This window comes from Sebastes umbrosus, chromosome 2 (genome assembly GCF_015220745.1).
Source record: "Sebastes umbrosus isolate fSebUmb1 chromosome 2, fSebUmb1.pri, whole genome shotgun sequence".
In the NCBI taxonomy this organism is placed as follows: Eukaryota; Metazoa; Chordata; class Actinopteri; order Perciformes; family Sebastidae; genus Sebastes; species Sebastes umbrosus.
In genome coordinates this window covers 40,717,835-40,737,685 of record NC_051270.1, presented here as the reverse complement: position 1 = coordinate 40,737,685, position 19,851 = coordinate 40,717,835, and the positions used below count along the sequence as shown (strand labels likewise).

Below are 19,851 nucleotides of genomic sequence, written 5' to 3'. Positions count from 1 at the left end.
GTGATGGAAAAACCGACAAGACTGGTTTTAGACACCAAAAAGCCTTCAGGTTCAATAACAATCTAAACCAACAAAATAACAGTTTGAGTTGTATTTGTCAAACAGGTCTGACCTCTCCCCACTTGCTGTCCTCATAAAGGCTGACGACCATCTTCACGTGCCGCCCCTCCTTCCTCATCCCTCCCTCTCCACCGGTGTCGTCCAGCAGCATGTCTTACAGGTAGGTAGAGCAAAGTCAGACAAGGTTTGTACATTTCCCACGAAAACACTAATTGTATGGGAATGGGATTTTAAAGACTGGAGAGGAAAATAAGAGCCCTTTGTCAGGCAGCTGATGATTGTCATTATATACGGATATTTGTTTGTATTCTTATGTTAAAATGATCCATATCTAGTATTACAGATATATGTCAATGCTGATGATTTGCTGTTATACTCAATCTAACTTCCAGTATTGAAAAGAAAAATAAATTGATCACAGAAAGAAAAATGCAAATATAAATGGATGATTTCAATGACACGTGTTTCTATGTTTTCCCTTTAAGAAATCAAGTCGCTGCAGAAAGCCGACTTACTTAAGTAAGTTACTTTAGTGTATGTACGTTCACACATGTAATGAATGACATCGGTTTATTAGAGGAAATCATTCCCTTTCTGTTTACACTGATCTCAGACAACCTTGTGACAGAAAATTGCAATCCATGCACTAAACAACTAACCCATTTATAAATGGTAAATGGACTTACATTTATAAAGCTCTTTTCTAGTCTTCCGACCACTCAAAGCTCTTTACACTACATGTCAGCATTCACCCATTCACACACACATTCATACACTGATGGCAGAGGCTGCTAAGGTGCCAACATCAGGATCTAATCTAAATAATCATTCACACACCGATGGCTATGCCTTCGGGAGCAATTTGGGGTTAAGTGTCTTGCTCAAGGACACATCGACATGTGACCCGGAACATCGAACCGCCGACCTTCCAATTGGTGGACGACCTGCTCTACCCTCTGAGCCACAGCTGCCCATTTATAAAGAACATTTAGCTAACCAAAGACAATAATCGTATACTGTATGTCCCCACTGTTATCCGATACATCTGTATTCAGTATCTCATGTAAATCTAGCAGGAAGTGTTTAGTGCCATGGGCTCTGTGTTACCCAGGCTGGTGGACTCGCTGATGGTGAGGTTGAGGCTGTGCTGGGAGAGCCCTGGCCCGGTGCCTTGGCCCTGGCTGTGTGTGTGAGGGGGAGGGGAGGAAGAGATGGAGGCCTGGGAGCCCATCCTGCTGCCCCGATTCTCCACCTTCAGACGGTCGTTCTCCGCCTTCAGCTTCTCAATCTCCACCTGCCGACACGCACACAGATGAAGTTAGATAACAAAAAACACTAAAACATTTATAACTGTGCTTGAACTTAATTGCCTGCTGAGTGCGAGATGCAGATGTAGATGTAGATGTTGTAGGCTAATAGTTGACAATTAACTGAATCACCCCAATCAGACCAATTAGTGATATGTTTTGGAAGCTAGTGCAACAACTAATACTAACAATACCACTAGAGCTCAGTTACAAAAAGCATTTTTAAAAATAAATCTACAAGCTTTTTATTGGGGATAAAAAAAAGCTTTGGAAAGGAATACCACTGTGCATCAATTAGCAAACATTTTATTTTATTATAATATTATTATGCATTTCTTTTCTTTATGATCTTCATGGCTATTATTATTTTAAAAAATATCAATTTATTTTCCACTCACGTACCATTATTACTATTATTATTAATATGTCTGTTTGTTTTGTTGTTTTCTCTTGCTTTTAATTTTTAATTTTATTTATTTATTTATTCTAGGAGTTTGCATGTTCTCCCCGTGTTAGCGTGGGTTTTCTCCGGGTACTCCGGTTTCCTCCCACAGTCCAAGGACATGCAGGTTAGGTTAATTGTGGACTCTAAAAAAATTGCCCGTAGGTGTGAATGTGAGCGTGAATGGTTGTCTGTCTCTATGTGTCAGCCCTGCGATGGACTGGCGACCTGTCCAGGGTGTACCCTGCCTTCGCCCAATGTCGGCTGGGATCGGCTCCAGCCCCCCCGCGACCCCTAACGGGATAAGCGGTTGCAGATGGATGGATGGATGGATATTTATTCTACCAACCCACAAACTGTGAAATAAGACGACCCAATCAGTTTTTAGTGAGCTGTCTAGATCAGAAAACGTGTGATTCAATAAGCCAGATGTGGCTCCCCTTCCTTTTCCGCCGGCTCTTGCAGCGGAAAAGAGGAAGGAGAGGAGGTATTTGCCGCAAAATGAAAAAACTCTGCCTTGATAACCGGCGCCAGTTACCCCCCTTGCCCTCGGTCTTTTTATCTAATGCGCAGTCTTTAAGGCGCAAGATAGACGAGCTGGAGATCTGGGCAAAGTACAAACGTGAACTTAAAGAATGCTGCCTACTCGCGATCACCGAGACGTGGCTTAATGAGAGCGACCAGGACAGCGACCTGGCTCTCACTGGATTTGGCTGTCCCATCAGACTGGACCGCTCCTCTGAAGCGACGGGGAAAAGCCGCGGAGGTGGGCTCTGCTTCTATGTAAATCAACGGTACTGTAACAACATCACTGTGCGGGAGAAAATATATACCCCTGATATACAGCTACTCTCCATCTCCCCTACGTCCTTTTTCATCTGCCACGTGAGTTCCCCCAACTATTTTTTACTCTTGTGTACATCCACCCCAGAGCCAACGCCAGTGCTGCCACTCAGCTGATAGTGGATGTATCACACAAGTTGGACTCTATTTGTATTGATGCTCCTAAATTTTATCTTGGAGATTTTAATCATGTCCGACTAGACAGAGTTTTACGGACATATGAACAATATGTAAGTTGCTCCACCACACAAAAAAACACTATCCTTGACTTGTGCTACGGAAATGTGATGGGAGGCTACAAGTCCATTACCTATGCCTGCTTTGGGAGCTTCATATCACAACAGCATATTTTTACTGCCTACATATAAACCATGCTTCAGACGCCAGGAGAGAGAGGAGAAGGCTGTTCAGATCTGGACAGAGGACAGCATCTCCTCCCTCCAAGCCTGTTTTGACTGCACAGACTGGCAAGGCTTCTTTGATGCTTGTGGTGATAACATTGATGAACTTATAGAAACTGTCTCATCCTACATCACTTTTTGTGTAGATTCTGTAATCCCCTCTAAACAGGTTGTTATTTTTCCCAATAACAACCATGGGTAACCAAAGATCTTACATCTGCTATTAATAAAAAGAAAAGATCTTTTTCACTGGCAACCCTCAGGAGAAGAAGGTTGTCTCCAAAGAGGTTAAGGTTGAAATAACCAGGCTAACGTCCAAGTACAAAGAAAAGATAGAAAGTCAGTACGTAAATGGCGACCTAAGGTCAGCCTGCAGGAGATTAAATCTATGGCCTCCATTAATCAGCAAGCAAATACATCAAAGCAGTTTATTAGTATTAATGGAGTTGAGGATGTAGACTTGGTGAACACTTTTAATTTGTTCTTCTCGCGGTTTGAAAGGTCTGACTTCACTCAGGATGTATCCAGGTTGAGGGACTCCCTGGTACCCCATAGCGACATACTGATATCTCAAGAGAAGGTCAATGGTTTATTTAAGAAAACGCGGACAAGGAACGCTTCTGGCCCTGACGCCATCTGTGGTCGCATTTTGCAGCACTGTGCTGACCAACTTAGTGAGGCTTTCACTAAGCTCTTTCAGATGTGTGTTGACAGCTGCCAGTTACCCAAAATTTGGAAGTCCTCCACCATAATTCCCATTCCTAAGTTAAAACCCCAGGGAACTAAACCAATTCAGACCTGTAGCACTCACTTTCTTAGTAGTGAAGAACCTTGAGAAAATCTTAAAGGAAGAGGTTCTTTCCCTGGTGGAGGGCAAACTGGATTCACTCCAGTTTGCATAGTCAAACAGGTAAAGGAGTGGAAGACGCTAAACTCTTTATCCTGGACAAAGTTATAAACACCTGGAAACACCAAAAAACTCATGTCAGACTTCTTATTCGCGATTTTCTTCAGCTTTTAATACGATGCAACCTCACATTCTGATTGAGAGACTTGCGTCTTATTTTAACCTACCTCACCAGCTTTTAACATGGTTTTAAACTTGTTAACAGACAAGACAGACAACAGACAGGTTTTAGTTTAATGGTATTATGTCTAATACCTCGGTCTCAAACACAGGTTCTCCGTAAGGTTGCGTCCTTCGCCATTGCTTTTCATTTTGTACACCGATCAGCTGCAGGTCTTCTAAGGAGGGAGCTTATTAGTGAAATTTTCAGACGACGCTGCACTCCTGTCGCTCCTCCAGGGGGCAGAGTCAGATCATGGCTGCGCTCTTCCTGCCTTTGTCGAGTGGGTGTGACAAAAATTTCCTTGACCTCAATGTCTCAAAAACTAAGGAACTTGTCCTTGACTTTAGGAAAAACAAGGTTAATCCCACTCATAGTATAATTCATGGCGAGGATGTTGACATCGTGGACTCTTATAAGTACCTGGGCACAGTGTTTGACTCTCATCTCAAGTTCGATGTAAACACTGAGTCAATTGTTAAACGAAGCCAACAGAGAATCCATTTGCTGCGGAAAATCAACTCCTTTGGTGTGAGTAGATCTATCCTGTGTACTGTCTACTTGTCATATATTGAGAGCCTTTTAACTTTTTTATTTATTTGCTGGTTTAACAGGTTGTCTATGAAGGACAGGAAATTGCCTAAATAACATTGTGAAAGTCTGCTCCAAAATCATCGGAGCCCAGCAGAGCAACTTAAACTCTCTCTGAGAGAAACGTGTTTTCCAGAAGGCAAAAAACATTATTAATCACAACCAAATCTTGTCCAGTGAGTTCACACTACTGCTTCAGGACGGCGCTATCTGCCGCCTCACAGAAAGACAAACCGCTACTCCAAGTCGTTCATTCCCTTCCGCCATTAAACTGCTGAACGCAGAATAACTATCTTGAATGAACGACAACAAAAAGTTTTTATTTACCTTTGAATGTACAGTTATTTGCACTAACCACATAATGGTTTGTCCGTGTTTGCATTAGGTACATTCTTGGAATGTAATTGCAATGTGCAAAATACTCTTGGCACTTTTATTCTATTCTATTTATTTATTTATTCCTTTATTGCTTTTATCTAGTCTTGTTTTTATTTCTTGAATTAGTTGTTTTTATTGCGAATACTTTTAATCTTGTACTTTTATTGATCTGCACCTCCCCATATGCCACATACTGTGTTCCCTCTGTCATTGATGATTGTGCAGTATGAATGTGGTGTATATGTCTCGGTGGACTGCAGAAACTGAATTGCCCTTCGGGGATAAATAAAGCTCTCTGTATCTGTATCTGTATCTATGTCACATGCAGGCTCATTAGAATATACCGCCCACAGCTTGAGCACTACCTTTGCAAAAGTGCACCATATGTTTCTCACCAGCCAATCAGAGCAGACTGGGCATTTTCAGGTGGAGGTCTTAAAGAGACAGGCACTATAACGAAGCGTTTCAGACAGAGGGTGAATACAGGTGTATTCAGACAGACAGGATGAGAAAAATAATGACGTACGCAACTTAAACATTGAACATTAAAGCATGTAAAAATGTCCAAGCAGAAACCCAAAATACAAGTATGAACCTGAAAATGAGCATGATACGTCCCCTTTAATGGGAAGTTCTCTGATATACGTAAGTGTGTGTGAGCGTCTGCAGACCTGCATGCGGTTCATGGCCTCCCGGAGCTGGTCCAGCTGATGAGCGGAGCTGAGGGCCTCCAGGCGGATATCAGTCAGTTTCATCTCCTTCTCCCTGAGCTCACTGCGGAGCTGCATCACCGTCTCTGCCTCGCTGTCCAGACACTCAGATAGTCTGTACACACAAGCAGGACAACAGTGTTTAGTGACGTGAAATATGATTTAAGCAGACTACTGTTTGAACAATTTCACACACAGACAACTTTATTTGAAAATGTGTGTATTGGATAAGCGATATCCCCAATAATCCTGACGATGATGTCTACGTACAGCGAGTTGGAGTGTGTGTTCCTGAGCATGTGGCTGGAGACTGTGGTGCCGTTGTGGGGCAGTTTAGGGGAGGACGGCAGTGACGAGTCCGTCATCTCCTCGATGTCGGAGTGAGAAGAAGCCGACTTGGGAGATTTCTTCTTGCTGAACGCTTGTTTGAAGGAGCTTCGCAGCTGCAGGTAGAAAACAGAGAAACAGAGCGACGGTGAGCAGATGAAACACCGGGCTGAGAGGGAGAGGAGGAGTGTGCTGGGGAAAGTGGAGGAAAACAGCTGTGAAAAAGTGCAAGTGAGTCACAGGGAGGAAGGGGATTATGGGTAGACTGTCTTATCACTTGAGCTACAGCTCTAGAGGGAGGAGTGTAGAGTTACATATGGCTCATTGTTTTCCTTTTTTATTTTTCAATTTTAAAAATCCGGAATTGTGTAATTATTTTTTTTATATTCATAAACTGTGAAAATGAGGTTAGAAATAAACTGTATGAACATTGGATATTAGTTTCTGTCTCAATGTATTAAAAACAAATTTCAAGGGGAGCAGGTGACAGACACTGAAAATTAGATATTAAAAATGTAATTTGAACCGCAATCACTCTGTGGTTGAACCATTTCTTATTTTTCTAAAGTTGCATAATTAGTAGGGCTTTCAATACATAAAAATATGTAACCGCGATTAATCGCACACTTTTTATCTGTTCTAAATGAACCTTAAAGCCAGATTGGTCAAGTATTTAACCCTCTTATCAACATGGGAGTGGACAAATATGCTGCTTTATGCAAATGTATGTATATATGTATTATTGTAAATCAATTATCAACACAAAACAATGACAGATATTGATCCAGAAACCCTCACAGGTACTGCATTTAGCATAAAACAATATGCTCCAATCATAACATGTCAAACTGCAGCCCAACAGGCAACAACAGCTGTCAGTGTGTCAGTGTACTGACTTGACTATGACTTGCCCCAAACTGCATTTGATTATCATAAAGTGGGCATGTCTGTAAAGGGGAGACTCGTGGGTACCCATAGAACCCATTTACATTCACTGATCTGGAGGTCAGAGGCCAAGGGACCCCTTTGAAAATGGAGATGAAACTTTAGCGCAAATTTGGAGCGTTATTTAACCTCCTTCATGACAAGCTAGTATGACATGGTTGGTACCGATGAATTCTTTAGGTTTTCTAGTTTCATATGATACCAGTAGCTTCTTTAACTTTAAAACTGAGCCGCTACAACCTAAATATCACAAGTTGTGTTAATGCATTAAAGAAATGTGTGGCGTTAAAACGAATTTGTGTTAACGCGTTGACTTTGACAGCCCTAATAATTAGCAACATAATTGCATTTTCTCTTCACTTTCTAAAACTGCAATGTTTTCTAAGCTGAACTCGTCTTTGCTCCTTTTAAAAAGAAATCTAGGTAATTTTTGTTGAAAATCTTTAAAACAAAGCAAAAATGATGAGCCATAATTAAACTGCATGTAAACTTTAGGTAAGACTCATGTCAATATCTGATTTCCCCATAAAGTTTGTGTTTAAAGGAGAAATCCACCGTGTATATGTTACACACTTACGTATCACTGCTTCTAGTTCAGTTAGTGATTCCCTACAAGCTGTTCAGCAAACTCCAGAGGCAATTCTCACTTGCCTCTCAGGGCTTCCATAGATTTCTTATCATGTGGTGGGAGAAATTGGTCTCTGTGCCTCTACTCTAATCTGTTGTATTGGAGGATTTTTTAAAACTGGTGTTAAGTGGCGACTCTTTGGTTTTGGGGGACATCGTTATATATTTTTTTTGTCTTTAAGCATCTCTGTAGCTGTAAAACATCTCAACATTATGTCACATCAAATATGGATCCAGAGACACTGTTTCTGACAGGGTTCAAAGTATTTTTTGATGGATTTTTCCTTTCAAGAGCTGGCTCAAGTGTCATAAGAGCAGTGTTCAGGGAGAAACAGTGTTGGTGGGGAGGAGAGGACAGGCACTACGGTGGCAGCAGAGGACAGGAGGAAAAGGACAGAGGTTAGTAACCTAGAAGAAGTGCAGGGGTTAGGCAGCTTTGTTTCTGTTGTTTCACACAGCGTACCAGTCTTACCTCATAGACCTGCCACATGAAGCGAAGCAAAGGAAGACAGAGAGACAAAACAGCACATGTTCATATGGGTTTGGGTGTTTTAATGAGTTTATGGAGGGACAGAGATTAAACTAGAGGCCCCTACAGCTGATATAGTTGACCTCCAGGCAGCTGCAAGCTAATGCTACACCATGAAACGGGGTCTTTCATGATCCATTATATACTCCCAAACACACACTGCCCCTATACACTCCACATCACACACACTGTATGAGCACCTGCATGGAGGAGCCTCCTGTGGGGTCTCATCTACATAAAGTCTGACAGCTGGAAGCACATCCACACACAGGAAGGTCGTATGTTATCACTGTGACCTGAAGCAGGAAACTACATGCGCTCACGTCTTTTAACGGCTACCACAAAGCACCACACTGCTCTTCCTACAGTTCAACATCAGGATCAGATAGTGACAACCACAGGCAGCTAACACAACATGGCTTCAGTCTACTGGACGACAAAGAGGGGAAAGAAGTTGCGTACGTCATCGTCTCTGATTTGTCCTCCGGTGCACAAAAAAGTCTTTCAACAACAAAAGGAAAAGTTTGTCATGTAAAATATTGTTATATTTTGTTATATGATCACTAGTGAAAAACAACTAGGACTAGACACTAGCCAGGAAACACTGATTTGGTAATTTGCAGGTCAAGAGACAACTACTCCAACTAGATTCAGACCTGTTTTAAAGGGACTGTATGTAAGTTTTTACATGTAAAAATGTTTTCTAATCGTTTTTTATTGCCAATGTGTGAACAGGTTGTAATGTAAACTAAAAAAAATGAGACCTTCCACGACTTTCTGGGTTTCCTCTATCAGCCTGTACACTGCCTTTATTATTATTGTTTTATTATTTGTAGGGCTTTTTAATGCCTTTATTGATAGTGAGAGAGATATTGTTCTGAAGGGGGATAGAGAGGGACTGACATGCAGCAAAAGGCCACAGGTTGGATTGGAACCCTGGGCCGCTGCATTAAGGACTCAGCCTTGATACATGGGGCGCCTGCTCTAGGTGAGCTACAGCGGCGCCTCCGCCTGTACACTGCTTTTGATGTTAAGAATCAAGGCCCGTTTTTTCCGGGAAAATCCAACGGATGTGACGTCATGCGCACTCGTGAGTGCCTTTACTCTCTTCAGCTCTGCTCCAACACGGGGCTAACAGTGTGCAACCATAGATAATGTTCGGTTAGAAATGGAGTCAGTTTAAGCTTGAAAGTCGGCCTTCCATTCATGGAGGGACCTTCGTTTGGTCAGCTAACATTACTGCCAAGCACGTGAAATATACTGTATAGTGATATAGTGGTTTTAGCTGCTAATGTTGCTAACGTTAATCAACATGATGCCTGTCAATCACATTCAGTCTGGTGTGTGTGTCGGTAGTGCAAGCACAAGCGTAAGCAACAGGACGCTGACTGTCGTCATTGTTAAGAAGCAACTTCTGGTTCTTACATTTAGTAGGGTGACCATATTTTCAAACCCCCAAACCGGGATACTTAAGTATACCGCACGTTCATGCACGTGCACGTCCACGCGCACACGGGCATGCGCTAATATGCTAGCACCGTAGCTGTTTTCATCAGGATGGCTATGGGAGTGGGGGGCATTAGAGGCTGTGAGTGACAATCATGGCTTATCAGATTCACTACTTTCACCCCCTTTAATCACAGGACTATCCCCGTCATTACGCACTGACAGTTTGGGAGTCTTGTAGACAGTTTCCCTCAGAGGAAATGTATTGTTGTCTGGGCCTACGTACATTATTTTTCAACTTGTTTCATCTCAGGCTATTATAATTAAAATTGTGGAGCTCAGAGGACATTTTGTCCAAGATGGAGACACCGTCAGGGTGAAAGACAGAACGGACGGTCCTGAGGGAGTTATAAGCGGAGCTAAATGCCTGTTGATGCGCAGAAGGAACTGTGTAGAATAATTAATCAAAACGACACGTTTGATGTGCACATAAGCACGGAGGGTTCTGTGGATCAAAACTTCACTTAATGTAACCAGCAGATATCTGTTGCGTCCGTGCGTAATGTTGGCTTGACCGTGTGCAACATCACTCTCTATAGAGACTGCAGCGGTGCGCTGTGCTGGCTCTCTGTATACTGATCTCATGCGCACAATTTAATTAATGAGTGGAACATGATTAACGTCCGTGTAAGTATAATACTATTATTTTAATTGTGGTGAAAACCGGGACAATTTGTTAGTGACTGTTGAAAACCGGGACATTTGAGTGTTTTACAGATATGTGTCGGGACTCGGGACACGTCAGCTTGAAACCGGGACGTCTGCTCACCGTAACATAGAGTCCCTTTAACCTAAATGTCTGATGTTTTTGATCCGCAAATCACCAAATCAATCACTACTTGGTATTCAACAGGACTGAGTCTATGACAAGTGGATTCACCTTTTCCCCAGTGAAAGATGCCTAAAAGGGAGAACCCAAACATGTGACACAGATACACACATGAAAACGCACAAAGAGACAAAGAGACAAAGATAAAGACAACAAACATTATGAGTCCTGGCTGACTGCTTGTTAGTAACTCATCATCACACAGTGAAGTCTTTAGTTGTATTATTTTTTTTAAATTCCCAGCATCTTACCCAGTTCTTCTTGTTCTTCTTCTTGTTCTTTGCGTCGGTGTCCATGTTGGAGCCCACACTGGAGTGGCTAGTTGCACTGGCGACGCTGCTGACGCTATCGGAGGAGTGCTGCCTCCTGATGCGCAGGTCTGGCTGCTGATTCTGCTGCTGCTGTTGTGAACTGCCGTTACTGCCGGCTGAGGAGAGACGAACAAGGGCAGGACATGTATATGTTTGTTACATTATAGGATGAAATATTTCTTTCATTAAATATCAACTAGTCAGGTTTGTCGACTTCTTACATGATAGAAGTTTTCTTTGACTTTGACTATTGAAAAAAAAAATCACCCGAAATTCTGGAGTTAGTTCCCTGTTATTAAATAGGTGGAGGTCATTAAGGTCTTTAACTGTGAAATACTCCTGCAAATATTAAATGTCTAGGGCTTTTATTGTGAAGGGTAAGAACGGAAGGAGTGGATCCGGTCTGCGCTGCCTTCGTCAAGGTTGAAAGGAGAAATACATTTTGCCATCTTGGTTCGGACTACAGAGCCTCCGTGTTGTTGTTTCATAAATATAGAAGCAACTCAACCCGTTCCGCACCGCTTCATTGATTAATGCCTTTATCTGTGGTGAGAAAGCTCCGAAAAAAATATACCTTGTTCTGGCATTTTCGCCGCGTAATATTCGCAAAGACCTTTATCCTGCTTTTATGTGCTCATAACCCCAAAAGAGTTTCAAAGGTTTAGTTTATTATATTTATTTGCTTACCTACTGTTTCAGAGGTTTGTCCCTGCTGACAACAGAAAGTGTCCTACACAATCTGAAGCTCACAACTGCAACAATATATTGATGAAGGAAGATCAAAATGTCTGTTTATCAATCAAATGTTCAAGTTGCTTTGTGGTTGGGACAGATTGTGGGATTCTTCTTGTACGATAATGGCCTTTCTCATGGACCTGTCCCTAAAGACTTTGATAGTGCAGAAGGACATCTTGTATGTCTACATTTTTATATTATATTTAGTGGGAAAACACTAAATATTAATTTTCTTTGCATTACTAAAGTCAATGTCTAAATTCTGATTTAAATATTAACTTTGACCCTTCAAATATCCCTGCTCTTCGTAGTGTTTGTCTGTACCTGTCCTGTCCCTTTTAGGCGTGAGCTCAGGTGTGTTGATGACTCCGTTGATGGCGGCCTGAGCAACAGCGTTCTGCTTCTTCAGCAGCTCGATGGTCTTCCTCAACTCGTTCAATTCAGAGTCCTACACGGAGAAATGACAAGCGGGTCAAACCAACAAATCGACTACAGTGACTTTGAATACTGTTCTAAAAGAAGAGGAGCTGTTTTCACCTTCTGCTCCGCCGTCAAGGTGAGACTCTTCAGTCTAATGGTCATGTTGCCCAGACTCTGTTCAAACGCTGCCACCAGGTGAGCCTGCAGGAGAAACAAACAAGTTATGCAAAATGTAAAACCAGGAACTCTGTAGAGCTCAAACCTCCTCCAACACTTGACTCAATTCTCAATCTGGCAAAGCCTCGTAAAAGTTTCATGTTTGTTGTTCATCTTCCAGGTTTAACGAGCTAATAAAATACTACATGCATCCAACTTTTAAAGTTCCACAAGTCAGAATTTCCAACTAGAATATAAAACAGTAAAATAATTATGGCGAATCCAGAACCTAATGATCTGTCCACCAAACTTCAGCCAAATGTGGCCTGTAACTCTCTCAGATATACAGTATAGCTAACACTGACAGGAGTGAAGTCAAAACCTCCTTCCAACTTTAAAAGGCAAACAACAAAAACATTTGACTCTATGAAGTGAAAAAGGTTTTCTCATAAACCACTTCTAAAGGGTGATCCATACTGAGAGGAATGGAGCCTGGGTTGCATTGATGGCTGCTGGACCCATGGAAAAGGAGTAGGTTTGACACCATTCTCCAAACCTACCATTCTATTTGACTTCCGATTTTAAGGTCACAATTCGATTAGATTTTGGATTTAAACATGCTTTTGTTGGACTTTGGAGTCTTGATTCGTCAGGTCAACAGGTCATTGGTTTTATGCCCTCACAACTGTTATTTAAACTTTCAAATTCTTCTTTAAAAAGCTACATGGGACTTCCGGGAAGATGGCGGAGAGAGTAGGCGCATAATTAACTTGCTCTCCCAAGTCGGTTAAAATAAACCCTCAAAACAAATGTAACTCGACAGTCAGAGTAAGATATGAGGAGAAGATATAATACAAGAAGTCGGAATAACACTAAAAAGCAAAACAAAACACGGAACAACCTGCAATGAAAGTAAACTCCAAACACGAGGCTTGGGAACACGAGGAGGACGCAACAGAGAAAATGGAACAAGACCACACAGAGATGCTGTGAGTGGGCCTCGCTACCATCAGTAAAGATATATAAGAGCTCAAACAGGAGTTACGGCACGAACTACATACGGTTAAAGTCGAACTGAAGAGGGAGATGATAGAAGAAATCAACAATCTTTAGCAAGAAATAGACCGTAAGCTCACAGAAAACCACCGCTAGCTACAGACACAACAGGTGAGCATCACAGAAGCACAAACCCGCATAGCTGAGCTGGAGGAGTGGAAGATGGACGCCAACGAGACACTGACGGCGGTGTGGGAGCAGACACGTCAGATGCAAGGGAATCTAACTGACCTCAAAGGGCAATCAAGAAGAAATAATATCTGTATTTTCGGCCTACCGGAAGACACAGAAGGAAGCTCCACAGACAAATACCTGGAGCAACTCCTGAGCGCTGAACTGGAGTTACCAGAAAGAACCAATCTTCAGATTCAACGAGCCCACAGGGCGCTCGCCCCAAAACCAAGTCCGAGTGCTACCCCCCCAGATCAGTTGTGGTCAACTTTCTGCAGTTTGAGACGAAGGAGATGATTTTCAGGAAAGTGTGGCAGAAGAAGATACAGGTCAGAGGTAAACAACTCTTCTTTGACCATAACTATGCTACTGAAACTGTCCAGAAACGAAAGGCATGTGTGGGCATCGAAAAGGCACTCAAGGAAAAAGGAATTTCCAGACACCGCTCGCTAAAATACGGATTCATTGGAATAATGGAGTGAAGACATACGAACGCGCCAGGGAAGAACAGAGGCTGGGTACAGCAGCAGGGGAAGGAACAGAGGCTGGGTACAGCGGCAGAGGAAGGAACAGAGGCCAGGTACAGCGGCAGGGGAAGGAACGGAGGCTGGGTACAGCGGCAGAGGAAGGAACGGAGGCTGGGTACAGCAGCAGGGGAAGGAACAGAGGCTGGGTACAGCAGCAGGGGAAGGAACGAAGGCTGGGTACAGCTGCAGGGGAAGGAACAGAGGCTGGGTACAGCTGCAGGGGAAGGAACGAAGGCTGGGTACAGCAGCAGGGGAAGGAACAGAGGCTGGGTACAGCAGCAGGGGAAGGAACAGAGGCTGGGTACAGCAGCAGGGGAAGGAACAGAGGCTGGGTACAGCGGCAGGGGAAGGAACAGAGCAGGGGAAGGAACAGAGGCTGGGTACAGCTGCAGGGGAAGGAACAGAGGCTGGGTACAGCTGCAGGGGAAGGAACAGAGGCCGGGTACAGCTGCAGGGGAAGGAACAGAGGCTGGGTACAGCAGCAGGGGAAGGAACAGAGGCTGGGTACAGCTGCAGGGGAAGGAACAGAGGCCGGGTACAGCAGCAGGGGAAGGAACAGAGGCCAGGTACAGCGGCAGGGGAAGGAACAGAGGCTGGGTACAGCGGCAGAGGAAGGAACGGAGGCTGGGTACAGCAGCAGGGGAAGGAACAGAGGCTGGGTACAGCGGCAGAGGAAGGAACGAAGGCTGGGTACAGCAGCAGGGGAAGGAACAGAGGCTGGGTACAGCAGCAGGGGAAGGAACAGAGGCTGGGTACAGCAGCAGGGGAAGGAACAGAGGCTGGGTACAGCTGCACGGGAAGGAACAGAGGCTGGGTACAGCTGCAGGGGAAGGAACAGAGGCTGGGTACAGCTGCAGGGGAAGGAACGGAGGCCGGGTACAGCAGCAGGGGAAGGAACAGAGGCTGGGTACAGCTGCAGGGGAAGGAACAGAGGCTGGGTACAGCGGCAGGGGAAGGAACGGAGGCCGGGTACAACGGCAGGGAAAGGAACGGAGGCTGGGTACAGCTGCAGGGGAAGGAACGGAGGCTGGGTACAGCGTCAGGGGAAGGAACGGAGGCCGGGTACAACAGCAGGGGAAGGAACGGAGGCTTGGTACAGCGGCAGGGGAAGGAACAGAGGCTGGGTACAGCGGCAGGGGAAGGAACGGAGGCTGGGTACAGCGGCAGGGGAAGGAACGGAGGCTGGGTACAGCGGCAGGGGAAGGAACAGAGGCTGGGTACAGCGGCAGGGGAAGGAACAGAGGCTGGGTACAGCAGCAGGGGAAGGAACAGAGGCTGGGTACAGCAGCAGGGGAAGGAACAGAGGCTGGGTACAGCTGCAGGGGAAGGAACAGAGCAGGGGAAGGAACAGAGGCTGGGTACAGCTGCAGGGGAAGGAACAGAGGCTGGGTACAGCTGCAGGGGAAGGAACAGAGGCCGGGTACAGCAGCAGGGGAAGGAACAGAGGCTGGGTACAGCAGCAGGGGAAGGAACAGAGGCCGGGTACAGCAGCAGGGGAAGGAACAGAGGCTGGGTACAGCAGCAGGGGAAGGAACAGAGGCTGGGTACAGCTGCAGGGGAAGGAACAGAGGCCGGGTACAGCAGCAGGGGAAGGAACAGAGGCCAGGTACAGCGGCAGGGGAAGGAACGGAGGCCGGGTACAGCGGCAGAGGAAGGAACGGAGGCTGGGTACAGCAGCAGGGGAAGGAACAGAGGCTGGGTACAGCGGCAGAGGAAGGAACGAAGGCTGGGTACAGCAGCAGGGGAAGGAACAGAGGCTGGGTACAGCAGCAGGGGAAGGAACAGAGGCTGGGTACAGCAGCAGGGGAAGGAACAGAGGCTGGGTACAGCAGCAGGGGAAGGAACAGAGGCTGGGTACAGCTGCACGGGAAGGAACAGAGGCTGGGTACAGCTGCAGGGGAAGGAACAGAGGCTGGGTACAGCTGCAGGGGAAGGAACGGAGGCCGGGTACAGCAGCAGGGGAAGGAACAGAGGCTGGGTACAGCTGCAGGGGAAGGAACAGAGGCTGGGTACAGCGGCAGGGGAAGGAACGGAGGCCGGGTACAACAGCAGGGAAAGGAACGGAGGCTGGGTACAGCTGCAGGGGAAGGAACGGAGGCTGGGTACAGCGTCAGGGGAAGGAACGGAGGCCGGGTACAACAGCAGGGGAAGGAACGGAGGCTTGGTACAGCGGCAGGGGAAGGAACAGAGGCTGGGTACAGCGGCAGGGGAAGGAACGGAGGCGGGGTACAGCCGCAGGGGAAGGAACAGAGGCTGGGTACAGCGGCAGGGGAAGGAACAGAGGCTGGGTACAGCGGCAGGGGAAGGAACTGAGGCTGGGTACAGCAGCAGGGGAAGGAACAGAGGCTGGGTACAGCGCATCGGGTGACAGAGAGGCTGCAAAACTACCAGAGGAGATCATAAAAGGTTTTGCTTAAGGAAAGAGTTATCACTGTGGACCAGGAGAAAAGCAGGTATGGCTAAGCACTGCAACAGCATATAGCTGGATGAGAAGAGATGATTAAAAAAAACTGTAAACAGGCAGATTGTGCATTAAAGACTAATTAATAAACACTGAACCGAACTTTGCCCATATACAGCAGTAAAATGACTATACAAAAGAATGGATACACAGTGGGGATATCTGACTTCTTTACATTAAAGACCGGCTGGGAGAGGTCCAGTTATTTAAGTTGGACTTATCTAGACAATGTGAAAGCCCACTAGTTGGGTCTAGTTCTGGGTCTAGTTCTGGGTCTAGTTCTGGGTCTAGGGAGGGGCCCTCAGTAGAGATGGGGATTTCCCCTCCACCCACCAACGGGGATTTGGGGATGAACGGGAGATCACCACACATTTGGAAGTTCGTTGTATTTCTGGTTTGTATCAAGTAATAACTGTTCATGAGTGTACTGTTCAGGACTGTTGGGAGTACATTTTAAAGAAGTAGCTAAACATGATTATGAAAACATAACATAACATAACATAACAATATGAACAACATCAAGGTAATGTCGCTGAATGGTTTAAACGCCCCAAAGAAAAGAGACAGGGTTATGACAAAATTAAAAAAGGAAAAAGCACAAATCATATTCCTCCAAGAGACCCATTAATCCCAGTTAGAACATGGAAAACTAAAAAGATATGGCTGCAGGAATCTATACTATAGCTCATATAAAGAGACGAGGAGTTGTAACACTGATATCAAACACAATCCAATTTGATTATGAAAATGAATTGAAAGCTAAAGACGGAGATACGTATATAATAGTAAGGGGGAGATTAGAAAAAGAAACACAGATGGAAGACAAGTGGGAGAAATGGACATTATTCAAGAACCAAAATCAAAACGTGAAAAAAAAAAAGTGTGATATTTTTTTGGAATGTTCCACTCTAAGGCCACATGGTCAAATTTAAATAATTCATGTAATATGTAATAACTAACTTATTTCACCAGTAAATAGGGAAAAAACTGACAAACCACAAAAAGAAGATCCATGAAATGGCAGGAGGGTACTCTACAACAACAGCTTGACTTTCTCTGAGTCTACGAGGTACACCTGAATGCACCATGAAATTCCTGTTTGCGCCTACATTCTTAACCACACAGCGGTGTAATGGGCTGGATGGACATGCAATCGACTTTAAATGTTAAATGGTAAATGGTAAATGGACTTGCATTTATATAGCGCTTTTCTAGTCTTCCTACCACTCAAAGCGCTTTAAGTGGAGACCGTGGCTTAAATCGCCAAATTGTTTGATGAGCGCTGACAAGATATAATGCCATTTATTATCTTTATTCAACTGCAAATAATGCAGTTTGTCAACATCTGATCTATCTAATAAGATACAGTTTTCACTCCGTTCATCTCAGAGTTTTCTTTCACATATCTTGAGGTCAGAGGTCAAGGGGACCGCTTTGAAAAAGGCCATGACAATTTTTCCTCGCCAAAATGTAGCCCTTACAGCCTGTTTTAAAGACAGTAATGTGGGTCGGGATTGCGGGTCTCAGACTGTTTTAAAGCTATAATTACCAATTTGCTAAAACTTTAGAGCGTTATTTAGCGTTCTTCCCGACAAGCTATCATGACACGGTCGGTACCAATGGATTCCTGAGGGTTTCATGTGATACCAGAACCTTCCATCTATCTTTAAAAGAGCCCACTACAACCTCTGAAAGACTGAATAGTAGCCAGGTTTAGTTTATATAATAAAAGATAGATACTTGACGTCCGTGTATTGATACAATATTGTCACGCAAAATATCTCAATACTATGCTGTATGGATTTGTCCCCCACCCCTTGTGAGCGGGGTCGTCCTTCACTATATTGTATCAGGCTTTAGATTTTTTTCACTTTAGAAGTGATGTGCAGACGCCTACAGGAAGTGTGTGTGAGAGTTGAGTATGGCGTTGACTGATGTGTGATTCAAGTGGTGACTTTTTGCTGCAGAGGATGTTCTTAGATTCGCAGCCTCTGGGGCTTCAAGGCGTGTACAGGTAATTCATCATCTGTCTGTGGCGTGTAATCAAATATTTGAAGAGACAAAGCCCCTCCCTCACACTCATGACCCCCCACTACCAACTCCTCTGTTTTCTGTCTGTGTTCCTCTGTCAACACTCACACCACACCTTCTTGATTCCAGGCGTCATTAGCTGTAAATCTTCAGTCCACATCTGCGACTGTCCCTCAGCAGTGTGCTGAGACTTGACTCTCTGCTGTAATCTAACACCGCTGCCTTCCCTCCATATCTCTAATCCACAGTCAAACCACCAGAGTCACTGACTCAGGCAGCAGCGGAGCGTGGCGAGACTTGTGCAATACAGGAGGCAGGGTGGCAGAAAGGATCATGTCTGGAGACGCTTTAAGAGATTTTCTGATGGTTCTGCCAGATGTGAAATTACACCTTCTGGGAGTAAAGTGCTCGCTATTTGATGAATATCACCAAACGTACTTGCGTGTGTTTGGGAATCGGTTGGATGCTTTTTTTTTAAGTTGAGTTCTTTTAACAAAACAATATAATTTAGTCTGTTTCAGGTCATGGCATATTTTCTGAAATAAATAACATAAATACATTATTATAATTTTCAACAGCTAATAATTACATTGTAGTTGGAATGTGCACTTCTAACAGATCAACCTGTTTATATAAAAAACACACCCTTAATTTGGTGATTTTTCCCAAGGTTTCTACCTGTTAAAGGGGAGTTTTTTCTTGCAACTGTCGTCCCAGTGCATCATGGGGATCTCATGTTGGGCTTCTGTAAATTTTAGGCCCTGTTCACACCTGGCATTAACATGCATCTTGGGTGATCTGATCACAGGTGAACAGCTTTCAGTACGTCTGTTCACGTATTAGAATGCGTCTCCAGTGACCACTTCCCCGCTGTATATGCAAATAAACACGTAGTAAACACACGGCTAATACAGCAGACGTTGCCACGCAATATTGGAATATCAGTAATGATATCCTACATATTCGTCAATTCGGGTACATTTTATTAACATCAAAATATAAGGTTATTGTACTGTATTGTATATCCTTGTTGACCTCTGTATTTGCTATGTAATAAATAGCTCAATAATATCATTTAAAATCAGATTTCTTGGCAAAGATGCACAGCTTTTGTTGATAATATAACCACAAAATTAGTTTTTTTTTAATGGGCATATTAGTGATTATATTCATGGAACAATAAACACTGGAAGGAGACAATATACACGTCCAAATAAGTTAGTTCAGGAGTGTGCAGTGGTGGAAGAATTACCACATCATTTACTTCAGTAAAAGTAGTAATACCACAGCGTAAAAATATTCTGTTACAAGTCCTGCATTTAAAATATTACTGAAGTAAAAGTACAAAGGTATTTTCATCAAAATATACTTTAAGTACCATCAGTGAAAGAAGTCATTATACAGAATGGAGCAATATAACA

The 19,851-nt window shown here is 44.1% G+C and overlaps 1 protein-coding gene across 1 annotated transcript in view; it reads right to left on the bottom strand.

Moving 5' to 3' along the window:
- Positions 1-19,851, bottom strand: part of nav2a (neuron navigator 2a) — a 412,350-nt gene that overhangs the window by 9,943 nt on the left and 382,556 nt on the right. The window contains 7 exon segments of the mRNA XM_037796117.1: positions 113-213; positions 1,168-1,354; positions 5,761-5,914; positions 6,070-6,242; positions 10,814-10,989; positions 11,933-12,056; positions 12,146-12,229. Coding sequence (XP_037652045.1) covers positions 113-213; positions 1,168-1,354; positions 5,761-5,914; positions 6,070-6,242; positions 10,814-10,989; positions 11,933-12,056; positions 12,146-12,229 — 999 coding nt within the window.